This window comes from Alternaria incomplexa, assembly GCF_024043165.1.
Source record: "Alternaria incomplexa strain BMP 0042 chromosome Unknown scaffold_8, whole genome shotgun sequence".
In the NCBI taxonomy this organism is placed as follows: Eukaryota; Fungi; Ascomycota; class Dothideomycetes; order Pleosporales; family Pleosporaceae; genus Alternaria; species Alternaria incomplexa.
The window spans coordinates 689,549-714,500 of record NW_026249857.1 but is presented as its reverse complement, the minus strand read 5'-3'; the positions used below and the strand labels follow the sequence as shown (position 1 = coordinate 714,500).

Sequence of the window (24,952 nt, the reverse complement as noted above, 5' to 3'; positions counted from 1 at the left end):
TAGAGCATTGTAGTAATCAAATTCGAGTTGTTCAACCATCTACTGTCAAAAACTCGAGAAGCTCGATGGTATACTGTCTTCTGGGCTCTCAAATTTTGCCCTGCCCTCTTCTATCCAGTTCTCAAACCTGAAAACACCCGCCTGTACACTGCGTATGGGCGTGACCTTGGCCCCACCCAGATCTCTCCCTTCCTTCTCTCTCATTATCCCCAACTCAAACGCTTCCTCATCAAACACGTCCCTATCCCTAAACAGCGCACCCCTCCCCGTCTTCTGCAAACTAGGCTGGACCGGCTGCCAGACCTGCGGGTGTCCAACCGGCGGATCGATATCGCCCTCATCCTTGAGTTCCATACTAACATTGAAAGTGCACCCTTCAGGCAGAGGCTCCAGTCTAGACGTCCGCATCTCAAGCTGCAGAAACGCCGCGCGAAACTGCTCGCTGATGTTAACGTCCACACCCGTATCCAACGGCTTCGTCTTCTTCCTCTTTATAGTCCCATCATTATTGTATTCTATCTCCTTTTCCTCTTCCTTTTGCTTTCCCTTGCCCTTCGTCTCCAGCATAGGCCCTCCCTCAAACTCAATATCCAACATACGATCTCGCCGTTCCACAACAGGAAACTCGCTCACGTCGAACATGTAGCGTTCCATTATCTTGGCGCTACCTGAGCCTTCATCGTACTCATCGTAGGTGAATATGACGATGCCGATTCTGGAGACGACGCCCTTGAGGAGCTCTTCGCGCACGGCGGTTATGGCGTCGGTGATCCATTCGCAGACCATGGGGTGCCGCGATTGGTAGACGATGGCGTTGTGGAAACGGGAGCGAGCGAAGGAGGTGGTGGGGTAGATTTCGCGGTGGTGGAGGAGCGTGTGCGTGTAGGCGGTTAGGAAGGTGGTGAAGTGGTTGAGGGTTTCGAGGTAGGTTGCTGGCATTGTTGCGGTAGGTATGTGTGGTAGTAGGAGTGTGATTGTTCTATTCGTGGACGGAGTATGTATGCGCCTCAGGTACAAGATAGTGTTGTGCACTTTGAGTAGTGGATTGTAGTCATGACGCAGACGCGTCTCGTCGCGTGAAAGCCACTAGCGTATCCACGGATAACGGTCAAGTCTGTGGTAGGATCGCTCATCGGTATGGCAGACGTGGTGCGTATGCTGTGTCGAGTGCCCCTGGCATTGTTGAGGATAACAACGTGGCAGCAAGGGGAGGGTTGGGGAGAGGCGAAGGTGTAGGTAATAGTCGCGTTTCCACCGACCGGGAACTGGGAAGAGGCATCGTCGTCACCGCCTGTCGGGCAATTGGCCACCTCGCCCTTCGTTATAGCCCAGCTGCCATACTCCGCCTTACTCCTGTATCAGTCTCTGACGTCTATACCCATCTGCTACGTATATGCAGTCGTCGCGGCTTATTGCTTCAGCTATAGCCTCCGCTTAGCCACCCCACCACCCAGAGATTCACGGAGTTGCCCCGCATCTCCGAGCGCGTTCTTTTTCCTCGCGCTCAATCACCCAGCAGCACCCATCAACAAACGCGTCAACGCCCGATCCTTCTACCTCGCCAGCCGTTTTGGGGAGCGCTAGACGTGCCGACTAGCTCTATACGCGCATGCCCCACGTTGACCATGGAGGACCAACTAGTCCAGCTGCTATCAGCAACCCAAACCGCCCAGGAGGACACGCGCAAACACGCTGAGCAGCAGCTGCTCTCCCTCTACGGCCACCAGGAGCTCCCCCTCGGCCTCATTGGCATCGCCTGCCATGACAGCGTGCCGCTCAACATCCGCCAGGCCGCCGTCCTGTACCTGAAGAACATTGTGCTGGCGGGATGGAGTTCCAGCCTCGACGAGTGGAAGGGCCAGGCGCTCGTCTCGGAAGAGAACAAGGCTGTATTACGGCAGCAGCTGCTCAACCTCGCTACCCAGGACGGGCTCGACCGCAAGCTCAAGGCCGCCGCGGGCCTCGTCGTGAGCAAGATCGCAAGCGCCGACTACCCCATCGAATGGCCAGATCTCCTCGACAACCTCCTCGCACTGATACCGAACGCGACCGAAGGCCAGCTACATGGCGCTCTCAGGGTGCTCGGTGAGCTGGTGGAGGACTGCTTCAACGAGACGACCTTCTTCCAGGTCGCGCCTCAGATGATCAAGGTCCTGTTCAACGTGGCCACCAGCGAGCAAACAAAGCCGACGCTGAGGGCCTTGGCTGTGAAAGTCTTCCATGGCTGCTTCGATATCCTCGAGATGGTGCTGGAGGACCACAAGACAATGGTGAAGAGCTTCGCGGATGAGATACTCAAGGAGTGGATTCCCTTCTTCGTCAATGTCCTCAACAACAGGCTACCTGATCCGCCGTCAATCGACGAGGAGGACTCGGATGCGCCCAACGCCCTGCTCTACAAGGGACAGATCGCGCTCAAGCTACAGTCAGTCAAGGTAGGTCGTGTCAAAAGCTGAACATCCTGGAGGCTACATCGACGTTGGGTCACCCACTTTGCGTGTTCTCTTGATGTAGTCTCCAGGCCTGTTCAGTTTCTCCCGTTTGAGGTGTTTCCGATACTAACAGCTCGCAGGTCCTCATGCGCATACGGTCCGTCTTCCCCGCTATCCTCTCGCCGCAAAGCATCGTCCTGTTCCAGGCAACCTGGCAGGAGCTATCGCTGCTAGAACCCGCATACTCCCTCATGTACATAAAAGAGGATCGTCAGAGCAGGCTCGAAGATGCCGATGGTCTGCCGTACACGTTGGACTTCCTTATTCTAGAGGAGCTGGACTTCATGCAGGCGTGTCTTCGTGCACCCCCGGTCCGCGCGCAACTCGAACAGGAACTCCAAAACCAGACACCCGACAACTCATGGGTCACACAGGTCATGAAGCTGGCCGTGGCGTATGCACAAATTACTACAGAAGAGGAGGGCCTCTGGGATGTGGATGTGAACATTTTCCTGAGCGAGGAGACAAGCGTCACCGCGAACTACACGCCCCGCACAGCCTGTGGTGACCTCGTCATCAAGCTTGGCGAGTGGCTGCAAGAGCCTACTGTCAACGGCTTGTTGACCTACACAAGAGCGCTCTACTCCGAGTCTGAGAGCTGGAAAGCTAAAGAAGCCGCGCTTTACGTGCTGAACCAACTGTTGAGCGATTTCCAGGACGTGGACAAGCAGATCAGTCCAGATGCTGCAAGCGGCTATGTGGACTTCATTCGGTATGCCATGCAGCAGCCCGACGCTTTCCTGAGAGCACGCGGTTACCTTGTCGCTGGAAGTTTGACAAGGACATCCGGAGACGCTCTGCAACAGCTCGGCACATCCTTCCTCGAAGCATCCCTACAGGCTATTCCATCTGACGAGTCCGACGTTGTCCAAGTGTCGTGTATTCGGGCTTTGCAATACTATCTCCAAGCGCTCCCACCTGCGACAACACAACCCATGCAAGCACCTATCATCATGGCCATCAGCAACTACCTGGCTGCACAAGATATGTCAGAGCTTAGCGACAGTGAAGACCTTATGGTCACTCTCGTCGAAACACTCCGAGACGCTATACTTATTGATACGCGGATATGCATTACAGACAATGGTCTCGACACGCTCTTCCGAATCGCTAGTCATCAAGCTAACAACTTCCAACTCACCATGCTAGTCACCGAGGCCTTCGAAGAGGTGACGGAGACTATCGCGCGAATGGGCGGGGATGCGTACGTTCAACTGTGCGCAAGGGTGCTTCCATCACTTATGGGTGCCTTTGATGTCGGAAGCTTGACCGAGGAGAATGCTTTATGCAACTTTGCTGCTGATCTTCTGGCTGTCATGGCTGAGCATGGACCAGAGCCGCTACCCGCTGGCTTTGTCGCTACGACCATGCCAAAGCTCACAAGAGTCTTGCTAGGCTCTGCCGATGAGGAGCTGCTGAAGTCTGCCACGACTGCCGTAAAGAACATCATCTCGCACGATCACCAACAGCTCTTCGAATGGCGGGATGACACCGGAAAGGCAGGTCTTGAGGTAACTCTCATCATCGTCTCACGTCTGTTGTCTTCGTGCAGCGACCATGCTGCTGGCGAAGTCGGTGCGCTTGCCGCAGAGGTAGTAGAGAAGGCCGGTCACGAACGACTTGGACCTTACCTAGAGCAACTCCTACGAAGTGTCGCTGTCCGTCTAGGCCAAGCAACACAAGCACAGTTCATCCAAAGTCTGACGCTCGTATTCGCGCGTCTAAGCTTGAACCATGCCTCAGAGGTTGTAGACTTCTTGGCTGGCCAGGACATCGAGGGTCAAAACGGGCTTCAGGTTGTGCTAGCCAAATGGCTCGAAAACTCCATCAACTTCGCGGGCTACGACGAGATCCGACAAAAGTACGTACGAACCTCTCCGGAAATCGAGCAGTTCTCTTACGAACGGAGAAAGCCTGTTGGAAGGCTTGAGATCGTTCGGAATAAGTTGAACTCCCCCTTTTTCCTTTTATGTTTACTCGATGACTGTGCATAATTGCTGACTTTGGTTTGTAGTGTCATCGCTCTTTCAAAACTGTATGATTTGAAGGACCCTCGTCTTGCACAGGTTCAAGTGCAGGGTGACTTGATACCGAATACCGATGGCCGCATCATGACCAGGAGTCGCGCCAAAGCTAGTAAGTCTTCTCTTTTCACGTTTACCTCCCTGTCTTTGCCACTGAACGCAGTGAAAGTCATGTTGTGGAGCAAACTTGTAGGCCGTAGTGTCGTTGTCGCGAACCAGTGCGATAAACTCCTCTTACGCCCATCCACAAACTGACACACGAATTCAGATCCTGACAAGTATACCATAGTACCCGCACCCCTCAAAATCCTCAAAGTCCTCGTCGTCGAACTCCAATCCGCCTCTGGCGCACCTCTCGACGCACAAGCAGCTGCTGAGCTTGCCGAAGAAGAATCTGATGACGGTGAATGGGAGGACGAGGCGAACCCTTTCATGGACCTTGGCAGTGGTTTCAGCAAAGAGCAGCTCATGGCTTTTGCTGCTGAAGAGCCGGGCGGTGGCCGTCAGCGCGACGATGAGACGCAGGGTTTCCTGGTTGATTTCTTCAAGCGTGCGGCGACTACGCAGGGCTTTGCGGAGGAGTTTGGGCAGCTTACTGAGGAGGAACAGCAGAGATTGAGGGATAGCGCTGCATGATCACTGGATTTGTGAATGTGCTGTCAGAAAGACGGGTCAATGGTGTCTCCGGGGTGTCGTGACGCAGTCTTACTCGGAGGTATCATCTTCTCGTTGCTGTGTGTGTCCGACAGGAGATACCGCACTGCCGGGATTAATAGATAGGAGGGTTGGATGAAAGTCATGATTCATAGATGATAGTATGAAAAGTCACGCTTAGCAGCGACTGGCTATACGTGAGTATAGCTAATGGTATCAACGTATACATACAAGCAACGCAGTTACCCGCGTGAACCTCACCTCGTGCAACTTGTTAGATACCAATGACATGAGATGCGGCCGCCTTCTGTGGGAACTTGCTCCAGGTCCCGAGAGGGCTTGGAAATACAAAACATGTTGGTTATTCATGCGGAGTGCCGCGACAGGAACAATGGCCTTCATAGTCTCTGTAAGTGCCTTTGATCTCAAGCTTGATGTTCTCATCATGACATGCAGCCGCTCTCTCCAACTTCAATGAGTGTGGGTGCTTGCGATGCGCGCTAGCCTGTCAAGACATGAACTAAGTGGGGCAGTCTGGGGTGGCCGTGGGCTACGAATCGAGAGCTTGTCCATCGTGCAACACACCTCAGAGTACTCATGCCGCGATCACAGAAGCATTCCCATCGTTCATGAATGCAGACGGTGAGCTTGACAGTATTCGATTAATGCCGATAGGGGCAGCCGAGACTGGTGCCCCCCGTGGAGCCGGTGCTGCTAAAATGTGTCGCAACGCGGCGCAGTCGCGTTACACACACTCAGCATGCCGTTTGCCTAGGAACAGCCTCGGGTAGAGGCACGAACAGCGCGTCATATGATCTGCTCTGGTTGATCCCTGGAATGGCGAACAGCCAGCTGCAGCGTGTTGCCACCAATCGGTACAGCATGGCGCGCAGGGCCAATCGAGAGATAACACACCAAATCCTTTGGATGCAGTCATAACCGACCATCATCACAGCCTCTATGGCCGCTCCAACAAGCACACCCGGTATGAACGAAAAGCCTACGATTGTCGCTCACATTCCAGAGCAGGAGATAACACCCGACACACCACCGTACTCCATCTTTACTCCCGGCGAGAAACGATGGATCGTCTTCCTGGTAGCATATGCGGGCCTCTTCTCCCCTCTCAGCAGCTTCATCTACTATCCCGCACTGTTCAGTCTTGCTGAGGATTTGAACATCACGTTGACAATGGCCAATCTATCGATCACGACATACATGATTGTATCTGGAGTAGCGCCTTCCATCCTAGGTGACATGGCTGATACCATCGGCCGTCGACCATTGTACCTGGTCGCTATACTCACATATACCATTGCCAATGTGGGGTTGGCTGTTCAAAGATCGTATCCAGCGTTACTAGTGCTACGGATGCTTCAAAGTGCTGGCTCGAGCGGTGAGTTTCTAAGCACATTCTCAAGCTGGCGTGCCTGCTGACATATACGTGTTCAGGTACGATATCTTTTGGTTACGCTGTCGTTAGCGACATTGCCACTCCTGCTGAAAGAGGCGGATTTGTCGGAACAATTCTACTGGGGTATGCTATCATCCCGCTTTGGACATGCCAGTTGGTCCTGGTTGACATCTTCTAGCCCGAACGCAGCGCCCAGCATGGGTCCTGTCTTAGGTGGCATACTCGTCCAATACGCTGGATGGCCTTGGATCTTCTGGACCCTTGCGATACTATCCAGCATCAACCTTTGCATACTCGCCGTTACGCTACCAGAAACCGCTCGGAAGATTGTAGGAAACGGATCAATCATGCCTACACGACTCTTAAACAGGTCTTACCTAACGCACGCAAAGCTCAAGTCGAACAACTCATCAACAACAAGCTTTGGAGGCGAAGCTCACGTTCAACCGATGCGATGGCCCAGCCTCAAGCCCTGTTTCAAAGCACTCTGGCAGAAAGAGAACGCATTGATCATGCTCATCAACGGCTTATTCTACATGACTTACTGCTGTGTTCAAGCGTCGCTATCAACCCTGTTCATAACAATTTATGGCTTCGAGGAACTGTATGCTGGCCTGATATACATCCCATTCGGGGTTGGCTGCGTCTTGGCTTCCTACACTTGCGGTAAGATGTCTCCAGCACGCTCATATAGACTGGTAGCTAATAGTGATAAGGCTATATCATGAACTGGGAATACCGCAGAGTCGCCTCTGGTTTGGGTTTCGCAATCGATCGAACACGCGCCGACGATCTTCTAGACTTTCCTATCGAGAAGGCTCGCTTGCGCGCCACATACTTCTACATGAGCGTTGCAGCTGCGACGACAATCGGCTATGGATGGGCTTTAGATAAGCATACGCATTTCGCCGTGCCACTGGTTTTGCAGTTCTTCATCGGCGCCTCAATCACCGGTGTGTTCAATGTACGTATGTCAAAAAGCGCACTAGATCACTGTTCTCACATCCCTAGGCTTGTGGAACTTTACTTGTCGACGTCAATCCGATTCGACCTGCAACAGCTAGTGCGGCCGCCAATTTGTTTCGTTGCCTTCTTGCAGGCGCAGCTCTGGCAGCCTTGGACGTCATGATCTCAAAGCTAGGAGCTGGATGGACCTTTACCCTATTGACAGGGCTCACTTTACTATCTGTACCCATGGTTGTTCTATTACAGCGCTCTGGCAGGAATTGGAGACAGAAAAGCCAGAGTCAGTCATTACATCACTAGGAAATCCTGGCCCATTCCTGGTTTATGTCGACAACGCAGAACTTTCTGCACCTTTCCACATGGCTGCAGGCACCTCTTTCTGCATTTTACTCTTTGAAGGCTCTTCTCCGTGTGGATATGGTGCGTACTTGTCGACTAAGTAGCACATGTCGTTGTAAATCCTACGACTATGTGAGTACATTCCATCTCACGCTCTTGACTATGACTTACGTTTCTCTGACGATGGATCCAGGATTATGCGCTGAGTGGATGACATCCATCTTGATACAGTACAAACGATTGCGGTCTTCGAACTCTTCCGCCGGCTCACTCACGGTCATGTTGCGCAGATACTGTCGCTTATACTCTCGCGATTTGATCTTTTGATACTCACATCGCCACATGCCGATCTCCATCTCATGATGGGCGTAGTACGCGCCGGCATCGAAGATGTAGATCTTGCCATTCGAAAGTTCGGTTCCAATATTGCCTTCCCACAAGTCTCCGTGAATAAGCGACGGCTTGATCTTGCGGCCGTCCTCTTCGAGCGCTCCTAGGAGCCTTGGAACCACATGGCTTAGTATACGGTCTGCGACTGTGTCGTACTCCGGCCACGGACTACACTCCTGCTTCTCGAATACGAAACAGCCTCGAAGCAGTTTGGTGAAGAAGCTAGTCCAACTGGGGTCCCAAGCCAGTTCTTGGGGGTATCTACCATGGCAGGTCGTAATGTGGAAGCCAAACATCCCAGTCGGAGATTCACTCGTTCTATGGAGTTCTGCAAGCTTGGCGCAGAACTGAACTGGATCCGGCATGTCGTTGGTCATGTTAATGAAGTCGCACAGAAAGAAGTACGTCTCAGGCGCTTTGATCTTGAACTTGCCCCAAGTCAGAGGCCTGGGAATGAATTCCGGTAAAGACTGATAAAGAGAGCTCATTGAGTTGAACTCTCCCTCCATCATCACGCGACCAGGTTCCTCGGTCGCAATCTTGAGAAAATACTTCTTCTCTGTTCCGCCGGAAAGCAAAACGTTCAGGCGGGCTGTGACTGTCCATGCGGAGGAACCATAGCTATGCGCTGACAGAACCTTGCTACCCTCCGGTAGAGCTGTCCAAGACTATGAGCTGTGGACTGAAATCCTTCCTGTAAGGACTTACCTTGAACCACACCCTCGTCGAGAGGGAAATCACCCTCAATACCAGCGCTAGGCCCTTCCTTCTCCGCAATCGAGTGTACTGAGGTTGACATGCTCCTTAAGAGTAAAGCGAAAATGGTACAAATGTCTGGAACCGTCTGCCTGCGACTAAAAGCAAAGCCTCTTATTACACAAGCATGTATAATCCGAACAGCGACGATAACTCACTTACTTATCGCATGCAGTCACCCGCGTCAGTGGCGATCCGGTCAGCGGCTAATCAAAGAATTGATTCGCTGCAATAGATGAGGAAGTGCTCGAGCCGAACGTGCAGCATGGGGGTGCGCCGCAGCCTTGCAGCAGATACGGGATCATTGGCCACGCGCGCGGGGTCATGGATGCTGACTACATCATCAGGCAACAGAGGCTGCAGTCATGCTGTTCTTTTCCTTACTCGTCAATATCTGAACCCGCGGGATGCTCATACCGTCTGTAATTGGTGGGCTTCTTTCCGGGCCCGTCTAGCCTGTTGCCGAGGACGGGATACCACTGTAGATGTCCTGGACGTGGATTAGCATCAGCAAGTTCCGCATCCGGCGAGCGGCTGACTATCCCTGCGGTAGTTGTATTGCCTTTGGCGGGGGACTTGGATACCCACAGCCCCAGTCGTTCGTCGTACCATTCCTGATCACGATTCACGTCATTCACCCTACCGCACCCAGGGCCGAACTGTGGACATTTGCCGGACTCGGACAGAAAAAGCGGGTGGGATTTACGACTCTTATGAGGCCCGACCATGGACCGAGTGAGTGACATCAACGTGTCGATATTGCGACAAAGTCTCATTAACTCCAGTTACTGAAGAGAATCAGCAACAAGTACAAAGGTCGTGGCCAGAATGAACAGATCGGCACCTTGAATGATCCGGCAGCCGATGTCACCAATGTCGAAGCCGCCCAGCGTCGCCAAAGCCTAGAGCGCAACAGACATTCGGGACCTTCCGATGCGATCGCGGGCGCACAGGAACCAGAGTCTGCTCACGCTGATGTTGTTCAAGATGGACAAGTCGGTTTCCAAGATGGAGTTAGAAGAGGACGACTGCATAGCAACAGTCAGGTTGTCTCATCTAATCTTGTCGATTCTGAACGCCGTCGCAGCAGCAACCTTAGCCCTCATTCAACCTCATCAGGACTTGAGCAACGTTCAAGTAGCTTCCAGAGTACTACGTCAAGTTTCGCCGCTGTGAACTTGTCGCACGGATCTCACACAAGATCGAACTCCGCACATAGACGTACGAATCCTCTAGGACTCACTGTCATTCACGAGCCCGAGTACGGACATTCGCTAGACATCGTCTTCGTACATGGTCTGGGCGGATCTAGTCACTCTACGTGGTCCAAGGACCATGATCCGAATTACTTTTGGCCCCATCTTTGGCTCCCCACTGAGCCTGTCATTGGCTCAGCACGGATCTTAACATTCGGATACGATGCAGATTGGAAGTCGACCTCATCGCGTACAGTGCTCAACATTACAGATTTCGCAAAAGAACTGTTATTTGCTATGAAGTTCACAAAAGACGAGAACAGGGATTTAGAGGATCTAGGTCTAGGAGATGTCCCAATCATCTTCATAGTTCACTCGATGGGGGGTCTCGTAGTGAAGAAGGCCTACATTCTGGGTCACGGTGATGACGAGTATTCCGAGATGGTCAAATCCATCAATGCTATCATTTTCTTATCCACGCCGCATCGCGGCTCCAATCTGGCCGAACTACTCAACCGCATACTCTCGACCTCACTTCTCAGGTATTCCCCCAAACAGTACGTCGCAGACTTGCAGAAAAATTCGGCAGCATTAGAAGAGATAAATGAGCAGTTTCGGAAGTTTGCGCCGAAGCTTCACATTGTTTCCTTCTACGAGACCCTGGAGACCGCTGTCGGTCCCAAAAAGATCAGGATATTGGAAAAAGAGTCTGCCATACTTGGATATCCGGGAGAAATATCGAGAGCTATGAATGCAGACCACCACGATGTTTGCAAATACCATAGTCCTCGTGACGCAAATTACATCGGTATGCGAGATGTGTTGAAAACCTTGGTGGACCGCGTGCGGCACATGGGTATCAGCTTCCGGAGATCTTCTTCGGCCTCCTCAGACGCTTCCGAAGCCGTAGAAACTCTCCTCTCCATTCAGGACTCACCAAACAACGATTTCAGCTTTTTCCGCGATCAATGGATGCCGGGTACATGTGAATGGATACTTGAGGAGAGTATATTCCAGAAATGGATGCAAGATACTACCCAGAGCTCGGTACTTTGGTTGCATGCGCTACCAGCTAGTGGGAAATCAGTACTCTCGTCGTTCATCATCGACAACATCAAAGCAAGAGGAGAGACGTGTCAGTATTACTTCTTCCGGTTTGGCGAACAAGCCAAGCGATCAGTCAACGGTTGTCTCCGATCAATAGCCTTCCAGCTGTCTCAAGATATACCCCAATACCGCAGACGTTTGAGAGACCTATCGGAAGATGGACTACGCTTAGAGAAGACAGACGTCAGAACTGTGTGGAACCGACTGTTCGTTACGGCACTCTGGACATTGCGACAAACGGCCCCATTGTACTGGGTCATAGACGCTCTGGACGAAGCGGACTCACCTCAATTACTACTTGGTCTGCTCAATGGCTTACGAAACTCTGCAATACCCATCAAGATATTGGTAGTAAGTCGCGAGACCCCAGAGTTGCGCTCTGAGGTCGAGCAGCTGGGGATGTCAATACCGGTCGAGGTCTTTCCCATAACATCCAAGTCCCAACAGGATGTTCGAGCCTATGTCGAGAGCCGTATGACTGTACCAAGGTGGAATGAAGAAGTCAAGAAGGAAGTAACAGACCTGATCTTACAGCGCGCGGAAGGCAACTTTCTCTGGGTGCATCTTGCCATCAAGGAAGTACTCAAACGTCACACCAGCGACGACATCAGGCAAACATTGGAGAACATGCCCGCTGGTATGGAAGGCATGTATCATCGCATGGCCTCTGATGTAGCTAAGAACATGAGCCCGACAGACAAGCAACTTGCACAGCGCATACTAACATGGGCGATGTTTTCTCGTCGAGCGCTCAACTTGAGAGAGCTGGAACAAGCTCTCCGGCCATCTTTCGGCAAGATTCTCGATCTTCGCAGCACCATCACTGCCACCTGTGGCTTCTTTGTGGTTGTGGACATGAGCGAAAACGTCACGATGATACATCAGACTGCGCGCGACTATCTCACGCACGCACCTGAGCTGGATCTATACATCGATGCTACGCAGACTCATCTTGAGTCCTTTCGTCAATGTATGACTTGCTTGATGGATACTGGAGTCCGCGGCAAACTCAACCAGACCAACGCAGAACTCAAACGCGACTTCATTGACTATGCAGCAACATCCTGGCACTTTCATTTGGGGCTTGCTACGCGTATCAGTTCTTCTGCCTTGTCAATTCTTGTGCAATTCCTGCGCAAATCTCATGTGCTCACCTGGATCCGCATACTTGCGTCTCTGCGGCAGCTCAAAGTCCTCGTGTACGCCTCGCGAACATTGACGGAGCTGATCAGTAGCAAGAGAAGCACAGATTTCGAGCTTACCCTGGATGACGATCAGCGAGATCTACTGCGCTTCTGGGCAGTTGACTTCACCAAGCTCGTGGGGAAATTTGGTTCTACACTCTTGTATGATCCCGCGTCTATCTACAACTTCATCCCAGAGTTTTGTCCTCGGAGCTCGATGATACACAGTCAATTCGCGAAACAGAGGACGTTTCGCTCCATATCAGTTTCCGGTATCACGAACCAAAGATGGGATGACTCGGTTGCGCACATGTCAGTCAGGAGACACCGACTTTTGAAGCTGCTTTGCTCTCGTGGCCATATCGCTGCAGTCGCCACAGACCATCAGTCACATGGAGTAACGCTGATCTGGAGTGCTGTCAACTTCGAAAAGAAGCTCTCGCTCGTTCAAGGCGAGTACGTCACAGCATGTTGTTTCGACCCCGCCGGGACGAGGTACCTTTCGTGTGGGGTATCGCATACCAAGATCTGGGAAATTCCATCTGGTCGCCACATTCTCACAATCGGTAGTCCCAAAGACACCACGGTCCTGGGCGTTATCTTCAGCGAGGACAAGACCAGGGTACTGGCGGCGTGCGAAAACAAGACTATCCAAATGCTGGCGATAGATACGCAACGCCCAGAATGGCAACAGCTCAGTTCCTTGCAAGAATCTGATACCGCTAGTCTGGGCAATGCCAACTCACCCTGCGCCATGGTCTTTAGCCCTGATGGTACACAGATCGCTGTTGCCTATCGCGGCTTTCCATTATCAGTGTGGTCAGTTGAAGACTGTCAGATGATCGGAAGAAATTCTCGGCCTGTCGAAGGTAGAGGCTTCAACGGAGTAGTTTGGTCAGGAGTTAATGAAGTATCCTGGAATGCACGCCATGGTAATATTCTTGGGAGGTATAGCGATGGATGCGTCTTCAAATGGGACCCATACGAACAAACAAACGAGGAGCTACGTACACCTGCTAGCCTGCTCCAATGTAGTCCCGATGGGCTATCGTTTGCGACATGCGACAACAATGGGGTGGTTCGGCTTTTCAACTTCCAGAACTTTGCTCTGCTATACCAGTTGAGATGCGACACTACCCCAAGAGCTCTGGCTTTCAGTCCAGACTCTCGTCGCTTCTACGAGATACGCGATGCTGTATGCACTGCATGGGAGCCAGCAGCACTCGCTGACTTGCAGGAGACGGGCGACATATCTGAGGACCAATGGGAGACGCAAAGTGATGTCTCAACACTCAACGACTCCACTCAGATCGTTGTACAAGAAGATCGAATCACGGCTTTGGCTGTGGCTTCACATAGCAGATTCTTTTGCGCCGGGAACGAAGCTGGGGAGGTTCATCTGTTCAATGCGGAAGGCATGAAGACTCTGAACGTCTGGAACTCCCCAAGATACATGATGATAGACTTGCTAGTTTGGGATGACAGCGGTGAGCATCTAGCCATTGGGGAATTGGGCGGGGACGTCAGCGTCAAGAAGATCTCACCGTTATCGACCACCGACAACAAGACGACATGGAAAGTTCAACCGCTTCTCAATCTCACCATGTCATCACAGCTAGGTACTGCTCAGCAAGTACTATTCAGTCCGGACGGAACCCTTCTTCTTATGGTTAGGCAACACGCTGTACAAGTATGGTCATTGGACGAAAAGAAAATGCGCGTTCAACATCAAAACGAGAGCGACACAGGCCAGCATTGGATCAACGATTCTAGCGACTCGCAATCATTACTTGCCTTCAACCACGTTGGCGTGAGGCGCTTTTCCTGGATCACCCTAGAGCCAACGAAACTGATACATTACGATTACAAGTCTGATAACAACATCACCGGGAAGACTGGCCAACTATCAAACGCCGACTCCGCAGAAGAAGATCGAATTAGAGTGAGCGCAGGCCCAGAGTCAGGCTACCAAACCGTGCACGTATATCCAGCTCAAGATCGATCTCACATCGTCGTGGAAAGGACGTTGAAGCCTGGTTCTCAATCTTACACGATGCTGAAGGTTTCTGAACTCGATTCAATTCCTAGGCTACGAGAGAATGAAACAGCAATGTGGTCGGTTCCGAACACGGCTATGCGACGTATTCCAGACGAAGTCACGAAGCTAGTCGAAGTCTCGCTCGGCGTGCTAGCAAAAGACAGATTCGTCTTCCTTGATCAAGATTTCTGGATCTGTACCTGGAAGATTGGATCTGTTTATGCAAAAGACGAGCCAGCAACTTCAGGAGCTGTGTCGCCCTCAAAGCACACGCAGAATGCGGAAAACGCGGGTATGGTTAAGAAACACTTCATGTTGCCGCGTCATTGGCTCAACGAGGAATCTTTGCCTTTACTTCGGTTGGTTGAGTCTGGCAAATTGTTCTGTCCAAAGGGCGATGAGGTCGCTGTGATAGGTACTCGATTAGCTCTCGCATGGTAAGCATCTTACGAAATACATGGATAACGTTGCACTTTCGAACCATTCAGAGCATCGGTTATCTGATAGCTGTCTCTGTTCACCTAGGGTTAATACCTAGAGATAGTGCTGACTACACTATTTCCCACTGCCTGTCGTGTAACCACACCTCTCCCCCTTGCATCGCTATCGATCTCCATCCGGTTAGTTCAATACAATACACTCATCACATAAGCCGGGAATGCAGCCTCGTCTTTTATCCCGCTCGCATGTGATGACTGAAATAGAAACAAACAATCGGCACGCTAGAAGGGTGTTCGCATGCGCAGTGCATGCAGTTCACGGCACAGGAATAGCAAAGATAGTACCTGATAAGGGACGATCTGTGACGCACAGTAAGCCTATACAATGGAGGGGTTGTTTGGTATGGACAAAGGACTATTTTGACAGTGCCTTGCGGCAGGGTGATGGGAATGGAATGGGTGTTGGAGGGGTAGTGGATGCATGGAGGGGTGGTGTTGCGGGCGCTTATGCGCAGTGAGGGATTGGTGACGCTGGCGAGAGCACGTGGGAGGTGGAAGGGATATCGCTGTCCTGGCCTGGCGGAAGGTTGCGCTTCGGATCGAGATTGTTTTGGTGTTGCTACGTTGGTCGTGGGGGGTACTTCGCGGTGTACCCGCCAGGTTGACAGTCGTCCTTGGAACCCACGTCTGCGACTTGAGGTTACATCATACCTGCCTTGTCACCTGCCCATAGCCCAGCGGTTAGTGTTTCTCGGTGCAAGTGCCGCTGAAGAAATAATGCGCGTATGCATACGCCTATCCGAGTCTGCCTCCCAGCGCGCATTTCTCCGGCATTTCTCAAAAGAACCCCAATCACGCAGAGGATACAGCGCTTAATGGGCCATTTCGCAGCCCGAAGCCACCCACCAGCAAACCAAAAGGCGCAGCTGACCACACCCACGATGCATACAGCCAGGTCGCTCATTCGTCAATGTAACGAGAACAGAACGCCAGAGGGAGCGGTATAGACGTGGCATGTCTCTGGCTCAAACTTTTCGACCCCTCCACACCCCTCACCATGAACGTACTGTACCACACAAGCGACGCATCGGCCGCCTCCGATAATTGTAGCCAGAAACTTGTCAACAGCCACGATCTCGATGCTCGCACAGTATGAATGATCTCGCATTGACCGATGTATGACGATAGACGATCTTGTGACCACGCGTCCATCTACCCGCCATTACAATTCCCCTGTTCCGCTCCGGCACCGTGACGCGGTAGGTGAAAAGAAAACCTTGGAAGTAGGCGAAACAGTGACATAGGCAAAGGCGGTTCACGCGGAGTGGCAGCGGGGTACAAAAGTGGATAAGCAGGAGGGGGAGAGGAACTGGACGGGTGGGTCTAGGCGGGGTTTAGTCTGGCATTCGTCATATGCCGCGGCTTGCCTGATGTACTCGCTTCGCTTGCTGCTTGGGTGTGCTTGGGTGCGAAGGGACGTGGAATAGGGGACCGGTTCATGCACGATGGCACCGGCCACGTGTTTTGAAACACCGTAGTCGCTCGCCGATGGGCATGGCCTGTGTGTGTATATGTCACGCTTCTGCATGAACTGCTGGTAGGTTTGACGATAGCGATAGTGTAGGCATCAGGTGTTCTGCGAGGCATGCACATGCACCCCGGATTCGCGTTTTCGCGACCCATTGCATTGACGCGATTGGGACTTTCAGGCAAAGTGCTCGCCCATGGTGATGTGATGGGCTTGCCTGTTTAGCGGAATGATGTCGTATAGTTGCGACGGAACGCGATCCGGCGCGACGGAGAAAGGTCCAGAAGCAGACATGTTTGCTGGGACGCAAAGGTCATCTGGAAAGCGATCGCATGTGCTACGCCGGAGTAGAACAATGCTATTCGTTCGTTGGAGCGATTCGCACAAACGATCCAAGTACCACACTCATTCAGCCGTGGAAAGCACTGAGCACAAAAGAAGGAAGATGCGATGCCGCACCCAATTAACACGGCGCACCCCAACAGCGCTCACTCAGCTCGTGACACCCACCAAAACCGAAAAGCTAAATGACGGTAACTTAGCAGAGACTGTCGTGGAAGCCGATAGCCCTGGTTCTAGCCAACAGATCCCGTGGAACCCTTCCTGCCCCAACCTCGCGTCTTTTGTCATACACGGAGTACTAGCCACCCACCATCCTTCCCTTCCATCCGAGCCTCCCGACGACGGGCGATGTCTCTGTGCCTGTCGATCCCAAAACGCGATATGATGCCAATCCTGCAACTCTATCAAAACTGTTGCCTAATCACCCCATGTCAGGGTGCCCTTGCGCAACGTTGACTCGTGTTATAACCGGGGATCAAGGCAGAGTGTGCCTATCAAAGGAGTTCCCGTGCCCAGGGATAACGCGACGCCTCTTAATCTTGAAATGGGAAGGAACGCGTGCGCTAAGCTTCGGGATGGGGTGGCATGGAACTTTATGAGGAAGGCGAGGCAGGGAAGGAGCCTGATAACGTTGAGCCGCATATGTGCCCGCTATTAAGGGGTGGTTTACTGTGTTGTCATGGCCGCGAGAGACCCTGGATGGAGGGACGGTAGGTAGATTCGCTGTAATGTCATCGTTGCGTGCGATGCGCGCGAGCTGTAGGTACTGTGCGACGGCCATCCCAAAGCCCTCGGCCTTACCACCCACAACGCATTCGTAAATAGCACTTTGTGCACACATGTCTAACCCAACCATTCCTCCACGCAAACGTGAGCAATGCCCTATTTCTTTTCCCGGCCCGGATCGATATCAAGATAGCAAACCGCTGTCGTTCCACTCTACCAATCTAGAGGGCCAGCGCCAGGCGGGCACGAACTCATCTGCACGCCGTCGGATTGGATAGGTGGCAATCCTTCCCGCCTTCACACGCCACGTTCAAGGCCATGGGGGTCGCGGAAAAAGCAAACATCGTGACCTTGCCTCTTTGACGCAACCTGCAGCAGCCTTCCATGCACAGCGCTTCTTCTATGGTAAGGCTGAGGACAGCCCGAAACAGCCAATGAAGTTGGCCATGTGCATGCGCAAGCGCCCGTTGGCTGCAACAAGGCACCATCGTGCGTGATGATTCACTAAAAGGACTGTGATGAGTCTGCGACTCACAGTGCGACAGCGCCTCCTGGGAGCCTGGGAACGTGGCAACCCAGGCAGAAGAGGGTGTGTGAAAGCATGTGAAATTCAGGTGTTGCAGACGCAAAAGCATGTGTCCGAGACTGATCTGAGGTGTTCGATAGGGTTACTTGTGTCTCAGATTGCCCATGTGTGGCTGGCATGCAGGGGTCGCAGCTTTTGGAGATCGCCGCCGTTGGAAACTTTGATAATGGCTGTGTAGGAGAATGCGACGCATGCGGGTTTGATAGGCGGACAGGGCTTGTGAGTCACGGAAGAAGCAGTTGCACGAGGACATGGGAAGTAGATGGTTCGATAATAAGTAATAAAATTTGTAGATAGCAATAGAGTGGTAAGTGGGTATAGCTAGTTTTGACCGTGAGGTACCGATCTTTCTGATAGAGATGTTCCGTAGAGAATCTCTCAAATCTAGTGGACTAACCCAGAAGACAAAGTGTAGTGGTATCCCAGTACCCCCAGAGTAACAACCTGAACACCATGCGTGCCCGAAACCCAAACAGCAAATAACGATAGTAGGCTAGAAAAACAATACAAGAGTAAGAAGGGGGATATCATAGTAGAAAGCAGACTTTTTCCTGTGACCCGCCCAATGCGTGAGAAAACCCGGTAGTGTTGTACATTGTTGTGAACGTGCAAAGCGAATAAGATGCAGCAAGATTAACAATTACGAAATGCAAGAAAGGGTATCTCGCGGTAACATCAAATAATGCGCAAAGCAATGACGGTAAGGGAAAGGGTATACCAAGACAGAAAACGCCAGCGCCAAAGCGTCGAGGTATGAAAGGTAAGAGATCCTAAGCAGATGGGTATCGTAGGATGTCCTCGCAGTTGGCATCGAAGCGCATGGACCAGAGACGCATTCCGGTCATGAGCTTCTCGGTCTTCTCTAGTTCTCGGTCGCGACCGAAGATGGATTCGACAAACTCCTTGCCGCTGTTCTTGCCCATGGAAACAGGCTTCTCCTTGCCGCTCTCCTTCTTAGCGGCCTTCCACATGTAGTCCTCGCAGACCTTGAGGAGCTTGGCGAAGCGGACCCAGAGGCGTTCGCCACTCTCGAGGAAGTCTTCGACCATTTCGTGGTTCTCCTTCTTGCGGATCTTGGGCATGGTCTCGTCGGCCCTCTTGACTTTGCCGGCGAGTTGGATGAGCAGGAGCCAGAGCTCGCCTGCCATCTCGGCGAGGGGGGTTGCGGGGCCGTAGTGGAAGACAGTCCAGTCGTAGATCCACTTGCCGAGGGAGTTGGCGTCGAAGACGGATCCTAGGAGCATGATGGGTTCTTCTGTGGGGTCCCAGTTCTTGTACGAGTAGCCGGCGGGAATGCCAGCGCGGCGCGCATCTTCTTCGGTGGCCTTAGGGCTGGTCTTGGGGGCAGCTGCTGGGGCGGGCTTCTTGGGGGAGGCGGCTGGCTGTCGGCTGGTTGCTGCGGAGGCGCGTCGTGGACGGCTGCTAGCCTTTGGCTCTGGATCATAAATAGGGACCTGATCGTAGTAATATTGATCAGCATCCCTCCCGTACATGTCGTGGCGCGCATACTGTTCGTATGGCGGTGGTGGATAGTCGTAGACGTCGTAATCGCGCTCGTAGCCGTATCCTTGGTCGTCGAAGACAACTTTGGTGTAGACGTGACGTGCCGACTGCGACGGTCGACGCTTCCTCTCGCGATTGCTGCGCTTGAGAGGCGGGACGTCTGTGTCGCGGCGTTGCCGACTTGGAATATTGTAACCGAAATAACTTACATATTCAGGGGTGCCTCTCGGCGTCGCGTATGTGCGCGGGTCTGCAGCGCCATACTGAGGCATGGCCCCTCCACGAGGTGTGGGTGCGTACGAGTAGTTGGACGGTACGGCGTGCGATGCCCGTCGGGAGTGGGCCGCAACCTTGGGACTCGCTCGTGGGGTCGCCATCTGGGGCGCGTGCCGCGGCGAGTAGTAGGCGTTACCGGGACCGGGCGACATGGGCGGTGTCGTGCGGAAGTGGTCGTAGGGCATGTTGTAGCCCGGGGGTGGCGTGGGATACTGTTGTGCGTACATGTTGGTGGATATGTCGCTGTGCGGCTCAATGGATGGCGGCGGTGAGGTTCGTGTGCGGGATCGATGGGGAAGGAGCCCAGGCCGGTGCCTGCTTCACCTGGGGATGTGCAAACCGAAGGCGGGTCTTCGTGGGCGTTGGTAGTGGGCGGATGTGAATGGGGGTGCAGCGACGGAGGAGAGAGAAAGGGAAATCCGGCTCTGTCTACTGCACATTGGGTGTAGGATCGTTTAGTTGCTAGAGGGTGCCAGAAGGATCCAGGGTGGAGGATCCTAATCGAGTGTAGACGTTGACGTCTGGTGCTTGGTAATATGTGGTGATGATGCTCGAGTGCGCAAACGAGGAAGCGACGGCGGGCTGCGCCTGCTTTTGAGACGAGCCTCTTTCGCTCTTTCCGCGCGCGGACCACTGTGGATGCCCATCCACCCTAACGCCGCCCCCTGTCGGCGCCATGCATGCACTACCACAGCCCAAGGGACCCCGGCTGTTAGCAGTCCCTCATCTACGGGTCAGATTGACCATGGCACCATGCTGTGCCTCCTGCCCATATTGCCCACGAGTATTCTGGGAAGCTAGCCCCGAACCCTACACTGTCCAAGCCGCTCTCTGACTCTTCTCTCGCACTCGACGGGACGCCTTCTACAGTGTGTATGCATGTATGAGCTTCTCTCCCGTTGATGCCTAACGAGCATTGCGCCCAGCCTGTTTTATATTTGTTCTGTTTTGGGTGTGTAATATTGGAAACATCATGTTGCTCGCTATATACCCGTAATCCTGGACCCCCTCAGAGATGCCCCTTCGAGCGTGGCTAGCGTAAGCAGCGCAACTCTGTACCTCCCTTCATTTGCTGTCCTACATGTCGTGCAGCATCGTCTTCGATCCAGCTGTCACCGTTTTCAGCGTGTTTCGTTTGCTGCCGAACGCTCTTCAAACGGCCCTCCTTGCAGCCAACAAAGCTCCACCACACCCTTTCACCCTCCAGATGCGTCGTTGGGCAGGACTCGCGGCTCGCTGCAGCGCGGATGCAAAAACACGGCCCATTCTGCCTGTGCTTCTCTGGCTGCGAGCACCTGCTGGCACCGGCGCAGCTCCTCCCACATGGTCGTCGTACGCAGCTAATCCTGCCGTGACCGACCAGCTACCGAGCGACATATAGCTCGAGTTGATCTCCAGACACCTTCCCAGCGTCGCCATCAGCTCGCGACCATTTCCTAAACGTACCCATAGGCAAACTACCTTTTGCCTAGTACCAACGCTACATGGACCATCGTCGCGGCACACGGCTGGTAGGTTTTGGCTGGAGTCCTTCCCTCCGAAACAGCGGAAGGTCCACCATTCAACGTCGTCCCGCGTCGCTTGGGGCCGATTATCACTGTTAGGGAGGCCCTGTCCACTGCTCAGAGCCGCACTCTATTGCTCGGATCCCTTCTCGAACTTCCCTCTGCTCATGTACCTAAGCTAATTTCCCGCCCGTGAAAATTTTCTCGAATGTCTCACAGCCTCTCCAACTCGCTGGCCTGGGGCGCGCAGCTGTTTACCGCTACTTCGTTGTCTGCAGTCGTCTTCCAAGGCATATGGTACTGTCGATGTCGGGCCCACTCGCGGCTGCATAGCGCTTCGGCGGCGCCGTTTTGATTCGATCAAAAGCGTCAACAACAAAGTAAATGGTCGCGGTTACATGGTTTGATCTCCCCGCTCGCACCTACTACGGCTCGATAAAGCAAGTTCGCAGCGCAAGTACCTCGCTCTTTCAATTTGACTGGCTCCGGCGGAACGCCTGTATCCGTGCTGTGCATGAAGCCTGCGCCTTGGACGCATACAGCCTGGTATCTCCCGTCAACACGCTCCTTGTAATCTCTCGGCACACAGTTCTCATTTGTATTTTGACCCCGATACTCGGTCCTTATTGGACTACATCGGGCCTTGTCCTTGGGGCTCATCGGGTTGCGTTCCTACCGAGCTTTCCCACAATACTTTCTCGAAGTGTCAAAATTCCCAGTACCCACTTTGCTATCAGACAACTCACCTTGCGTAATCCTTCGCACCCACCAACATCATGCGTTGCTATGACTCCCCATGACCTGCAGAACTGTTTTCTCCGCACCCGCATGCTACTATCGTCATGGACTGATTTCAGAACGAGGCTTTCTCACCAAGTGGACCTGCGAGATACGAAGCGCCGTCGATTCTACACCGTATTCCCACCTGTCTCCAAGACGACCACTAGGATGAGACAAACGCGGCGGTATGGAAGCAACTGCGACACCCGCGAGTACTAACCACAATCGCTATGACGCATCACTCAGGTTTGCGCAGCCCTATCGCATGCAGTTTCATGTCTGCAGCGCTGCGGATTCGCCAGGCATTGCAGGCAACCATGTTAGTTTGCCACGACGCAAGCTGAGCACCGCTGTCGACGACATGCGAGCGCTCTAGCTGCATGACGCACTTCCTAGAATAAATTCCTCGAGCCCAACGATTCGCTCGTGTATTGCAAATTCAATACACCGTAATTGCGAGTATCCGCAGACTCGACGATGTGTGGCGGTGCACACGCTTGGCATGGACGCTCCGAGTCACATGCGCACAACGATTCGCGTTGCAGGGGTGTGGCAAGCGAAACGGTGGATTCCCCTGTGGCGGAATGTCGCCTCAACATCGCGGACGTCGGACGAATTATCACAAGCAACGCGCAATACACTTTATCATTGATCACTCTAGGGGTCCGGACGCGTTCGCGATGGGGCTCGTCCGATGGCAAACATCACCATCGCCTTGGTCCGCTTCGTCTTACATTTCATTGCCATCGATCGGCCAGGTCACCGCCGGCGGCCTTACTGCGTCTCCGATTTGACCGCTTCCGTCAAACCATAGCGAATAATTGAAACACTTAGCGACTCTCGCCACACGGACGATGACTCTTTCGACGAAACAGCTCGAGGCGATCACGCGAGCAATCCAGCTCTCTATCCTGTGAACACTGTTGATATATTCGCCACACATTTCCATTGCAATAGACTCCGCGCTTCCGCAGCCGTCCGCTCATCGAAAAAGCACCACTTCAGCGGTGAGTCATGGTATAGGGAAGAAGCCTGTCCGTTTAGCGAGCCACATGGAAACCAGGCTTCTCCCAGCAGCGCGCTGCATTGACGAGCAGTTTAGACAGGTGGACTTTGTCCTGCGTCATAGCTTTCGCCCACCGCCATATTTGCTTTCAAGCAAGGTTGAAGCATGGATAGTGCATGAGGCTCCGCGAGAATGACAAGCCAACCCCGACGTCGTCCGTCCGCTGCGTGCGTCGTTCAGGCAACGCGTACGAGGTCCGATCAGCGTGTTGAGGTATCGATAATTTTTTGGTCAATCGTCGGTGAGAGGGGTCCTGCGTCTCCGCCTTCCGCTTCGCTGCTATCGTGAGGCGGTAGATCCAGTCTCATGCGTTTGCTTTTGCCCTATCGTGGTAGGCGTCGCTGTGATATCGGAGGACGATTTGCGTAGCTCTCCAATCGCTACACATAAATGCTATTGCGCCACCCCGGGACTGCGATTTCCATAGCCGTCTTGCCGATGCTTGAGACGCGTATAACGGTCTTGCTTCCTTTTGCGGCTGCCGGGCGGGTGGAAAAAGGACAGTGCTTCAGCTCTACCGTGCCTGCTGCCTAGAGAGACTATCTCAACGACATCGACTGCGGATGACGAGGCTTGCGTCGATCGACGTACGATCGGATAGACTATACAAAACGGTTAGTCAACTCGACCATACAGTCAAACGATCTTCACGGATATTAGGTATGCCGCATGCATGTCTACCGTCGAAAAGAGCCGCGGAAGGGGTGTTGAGTTGCCACGAAAAGCAGCCATAGACTACGCTTAGTGTTTGGTACCTGAGCCTCTGCACAGGTACTTGCTGCGCCGATGGCTGACCGTTCCGAGGGGTAATCGGTACCTGATCACAGCCCAAGGTGTTTATCCGATGTTGACATGGGAGCTTGTACTTCAAGGTGATGTACCCGCCCGGTATACGGCCCTTTAGGGAGGGGTTAGAGTTGTCGCGTGAGGGGACTGACTTGCGCTTATGTACTGCATCGCGAGGCTAGATGCGACCTCCGATTATTGGTGGTGTAGGAAGCTTTTTGCTTGTTGCCTCATTTTTGTATCCAGGTATTCTGTGTTTGAAAATTTTCGACCTGCTTACTTCTTGACCGCTTAGGTAGATCTTCACGACCAGGACGAAAGGATTTACGTCTTGCTACAGCCCTGCGAATTTACTTCTTCTGAGTAATGGTACATGCCAGTGGTATTCCTGTTGGTACCCACTCTGCAATATCTGAGTAAGTTTTCTGGGCTGGTTTTGGGCTTCGACAATGCCTGGAATCAGGCTGTGAGGTTTCAGAAGCTTTATTCTGGAAGACAAGGTCGTGCTGATAATTTCATTCACTCTTGAGGCATAACAACACTATTCAAGCTCGATGAAAAAACGTGTATGCGAGATCGTCCAGAGCCTTTTTGTACCCCGATCACCGCTGAGAGAAATGCGTCTAGAGGCCTCGACATTTCTCAAGGTCGTTCAATTGATGGAGCTCCCTCATTGCCTTGATTATGATAACTGGCACTCGGGTACAGCGCACAAAGTTTCGTCCGGATTGTCACAGAGCTTTCAATGGTTACTTTACGTACGTAAACCAAATCCGTCAACTATGCCCAGCACGATAATGCACGACGTACAGCTCGGTGTTTTGTTCTAGTCTTCTTCCATGGGTAAAGAGTAT

General features: G+C 52.9%; 6 protein-coding genes across 6 annotated transcripts; 3 read left to right on the top strand and 3 right to left on the bottom strand.

The window, feature by feature from the left end:
* Positions 1 to 45: 45 nt before the first annotated feature.
* Positions 46 to 939, bottom strand: J4E90_006045 (uncharacterized protein; the record flags this gene model as incomplete). Its single annotated transcript, XM_051435594.1, has 1 exon — positions 46 to 939. One exon carries the CDS (start codon positions 937 to 939, stop codon positions 46 to 48), a length of 894 nt encoding a protein of 297 aa, XP_051290452.1.
* A 686-nt stretch (positions 940 to 1,625) lies between these two features.
* On the top strand, positions 1,626 to 5,152 carry J4E90_006044 (uncharacterized protein; the record flags this gene model as incomplete). Its single annotated transcript, XM_051435593.1, has 4 exons — positions 1,626 to 2,435; positions 2,573 to 4,353; positions 4,507 to 4,628; positions 4,785 to 5,152. The coding sequence occupies 4 exons, from the start codon at positions 1,626 to 1,628 to the stop codon at positions 5,150 to 5,152; spliced, it is 3,081 nt and encodes a 1,026-aa protein (XP_051290451.1).
* A 978-nt stretch (positions 5,153 to 6,130) lies between these two features.
* Positions 6,131 to 7,850, top strand: J4E90_006043 (uncharacterized protein; the record flags this gene model as incomplete). Its single annotated transcript, XM_051435592.1, has 5 exons — positions 6,131 to 6,566; positions 6,623 to 6,707; positions 6,763 to 7,250; positions 7,301 to 7,548; positions 7,596 to 7,850. The coding sequence occupies 5 exons, from the start codon at positions 6,131 to 6,133 to the stop codon at positions 7,848 to 7,850; spliced, it is 1,512 nt and encodes a 503-aa protein (XP_051290450.1).
* Positions 7,851 to 7,872: 22 nt separating this feature from the next.
* On the bottom strand, positions 7,873 to 9,078 carry J4E90_006042 (uncharacterized protein; the record flags this gene model as incomplete). Its single annotated transcript, XM_051435591.1, has 3 exons — positions 7,873 to 8,011; positions 8,061 to 8,937; positions 8,988 to 9,078. 3 exons carry the CDS (start codon positions 9,076 to 9,078, stop codon positions 7,873 to 7,875), a joined length of 1,107 nt encoding a protein of 368 aa, XP_051290449.1.
* A 683-nt stretch (positions 9,079 to 9,761) lies between these two features.
* J4E90_006041 (uncharacterized protein) lies at positions 9,762 to 15,001 on the top strand (the record flags this gene model as incomplete). The annotated part of the gene is made up of 2 exons (XM_051435590.1): positions 9,762 to 9,770; positions 9,821 to 15,001. 2 exons carry the CDS (start codon positions 9,762 to 9,764, stop codon positions 14,999 to 15,001), a joined length of 5,190 nt encoding a protein of 1,729 aa, XP_051290448.1.
* A 3,951-nt stretch (positions 15,002 to 18,952) lies between these two features.
* Positions 18,953 to 20,188, bottom strand: J4E90_006040 (uncharacterized protein; the record flags this gene model as incomplete). The annotated part of the gene is made up of 1 exon (XM_051435589.1): positions 18,953 to 20,188. The coding sequence occupies one exon, from the start codon at positions 20,186 to 20,188 to the stop codon at positions 18,953 to 18,955; it is 1,236 nt and encodes a 411-aa protein (XP_051290447.1).
* Between the last annotated feature and the right edge of the window lie 4,764 nt (positions 20,189 to 24,952).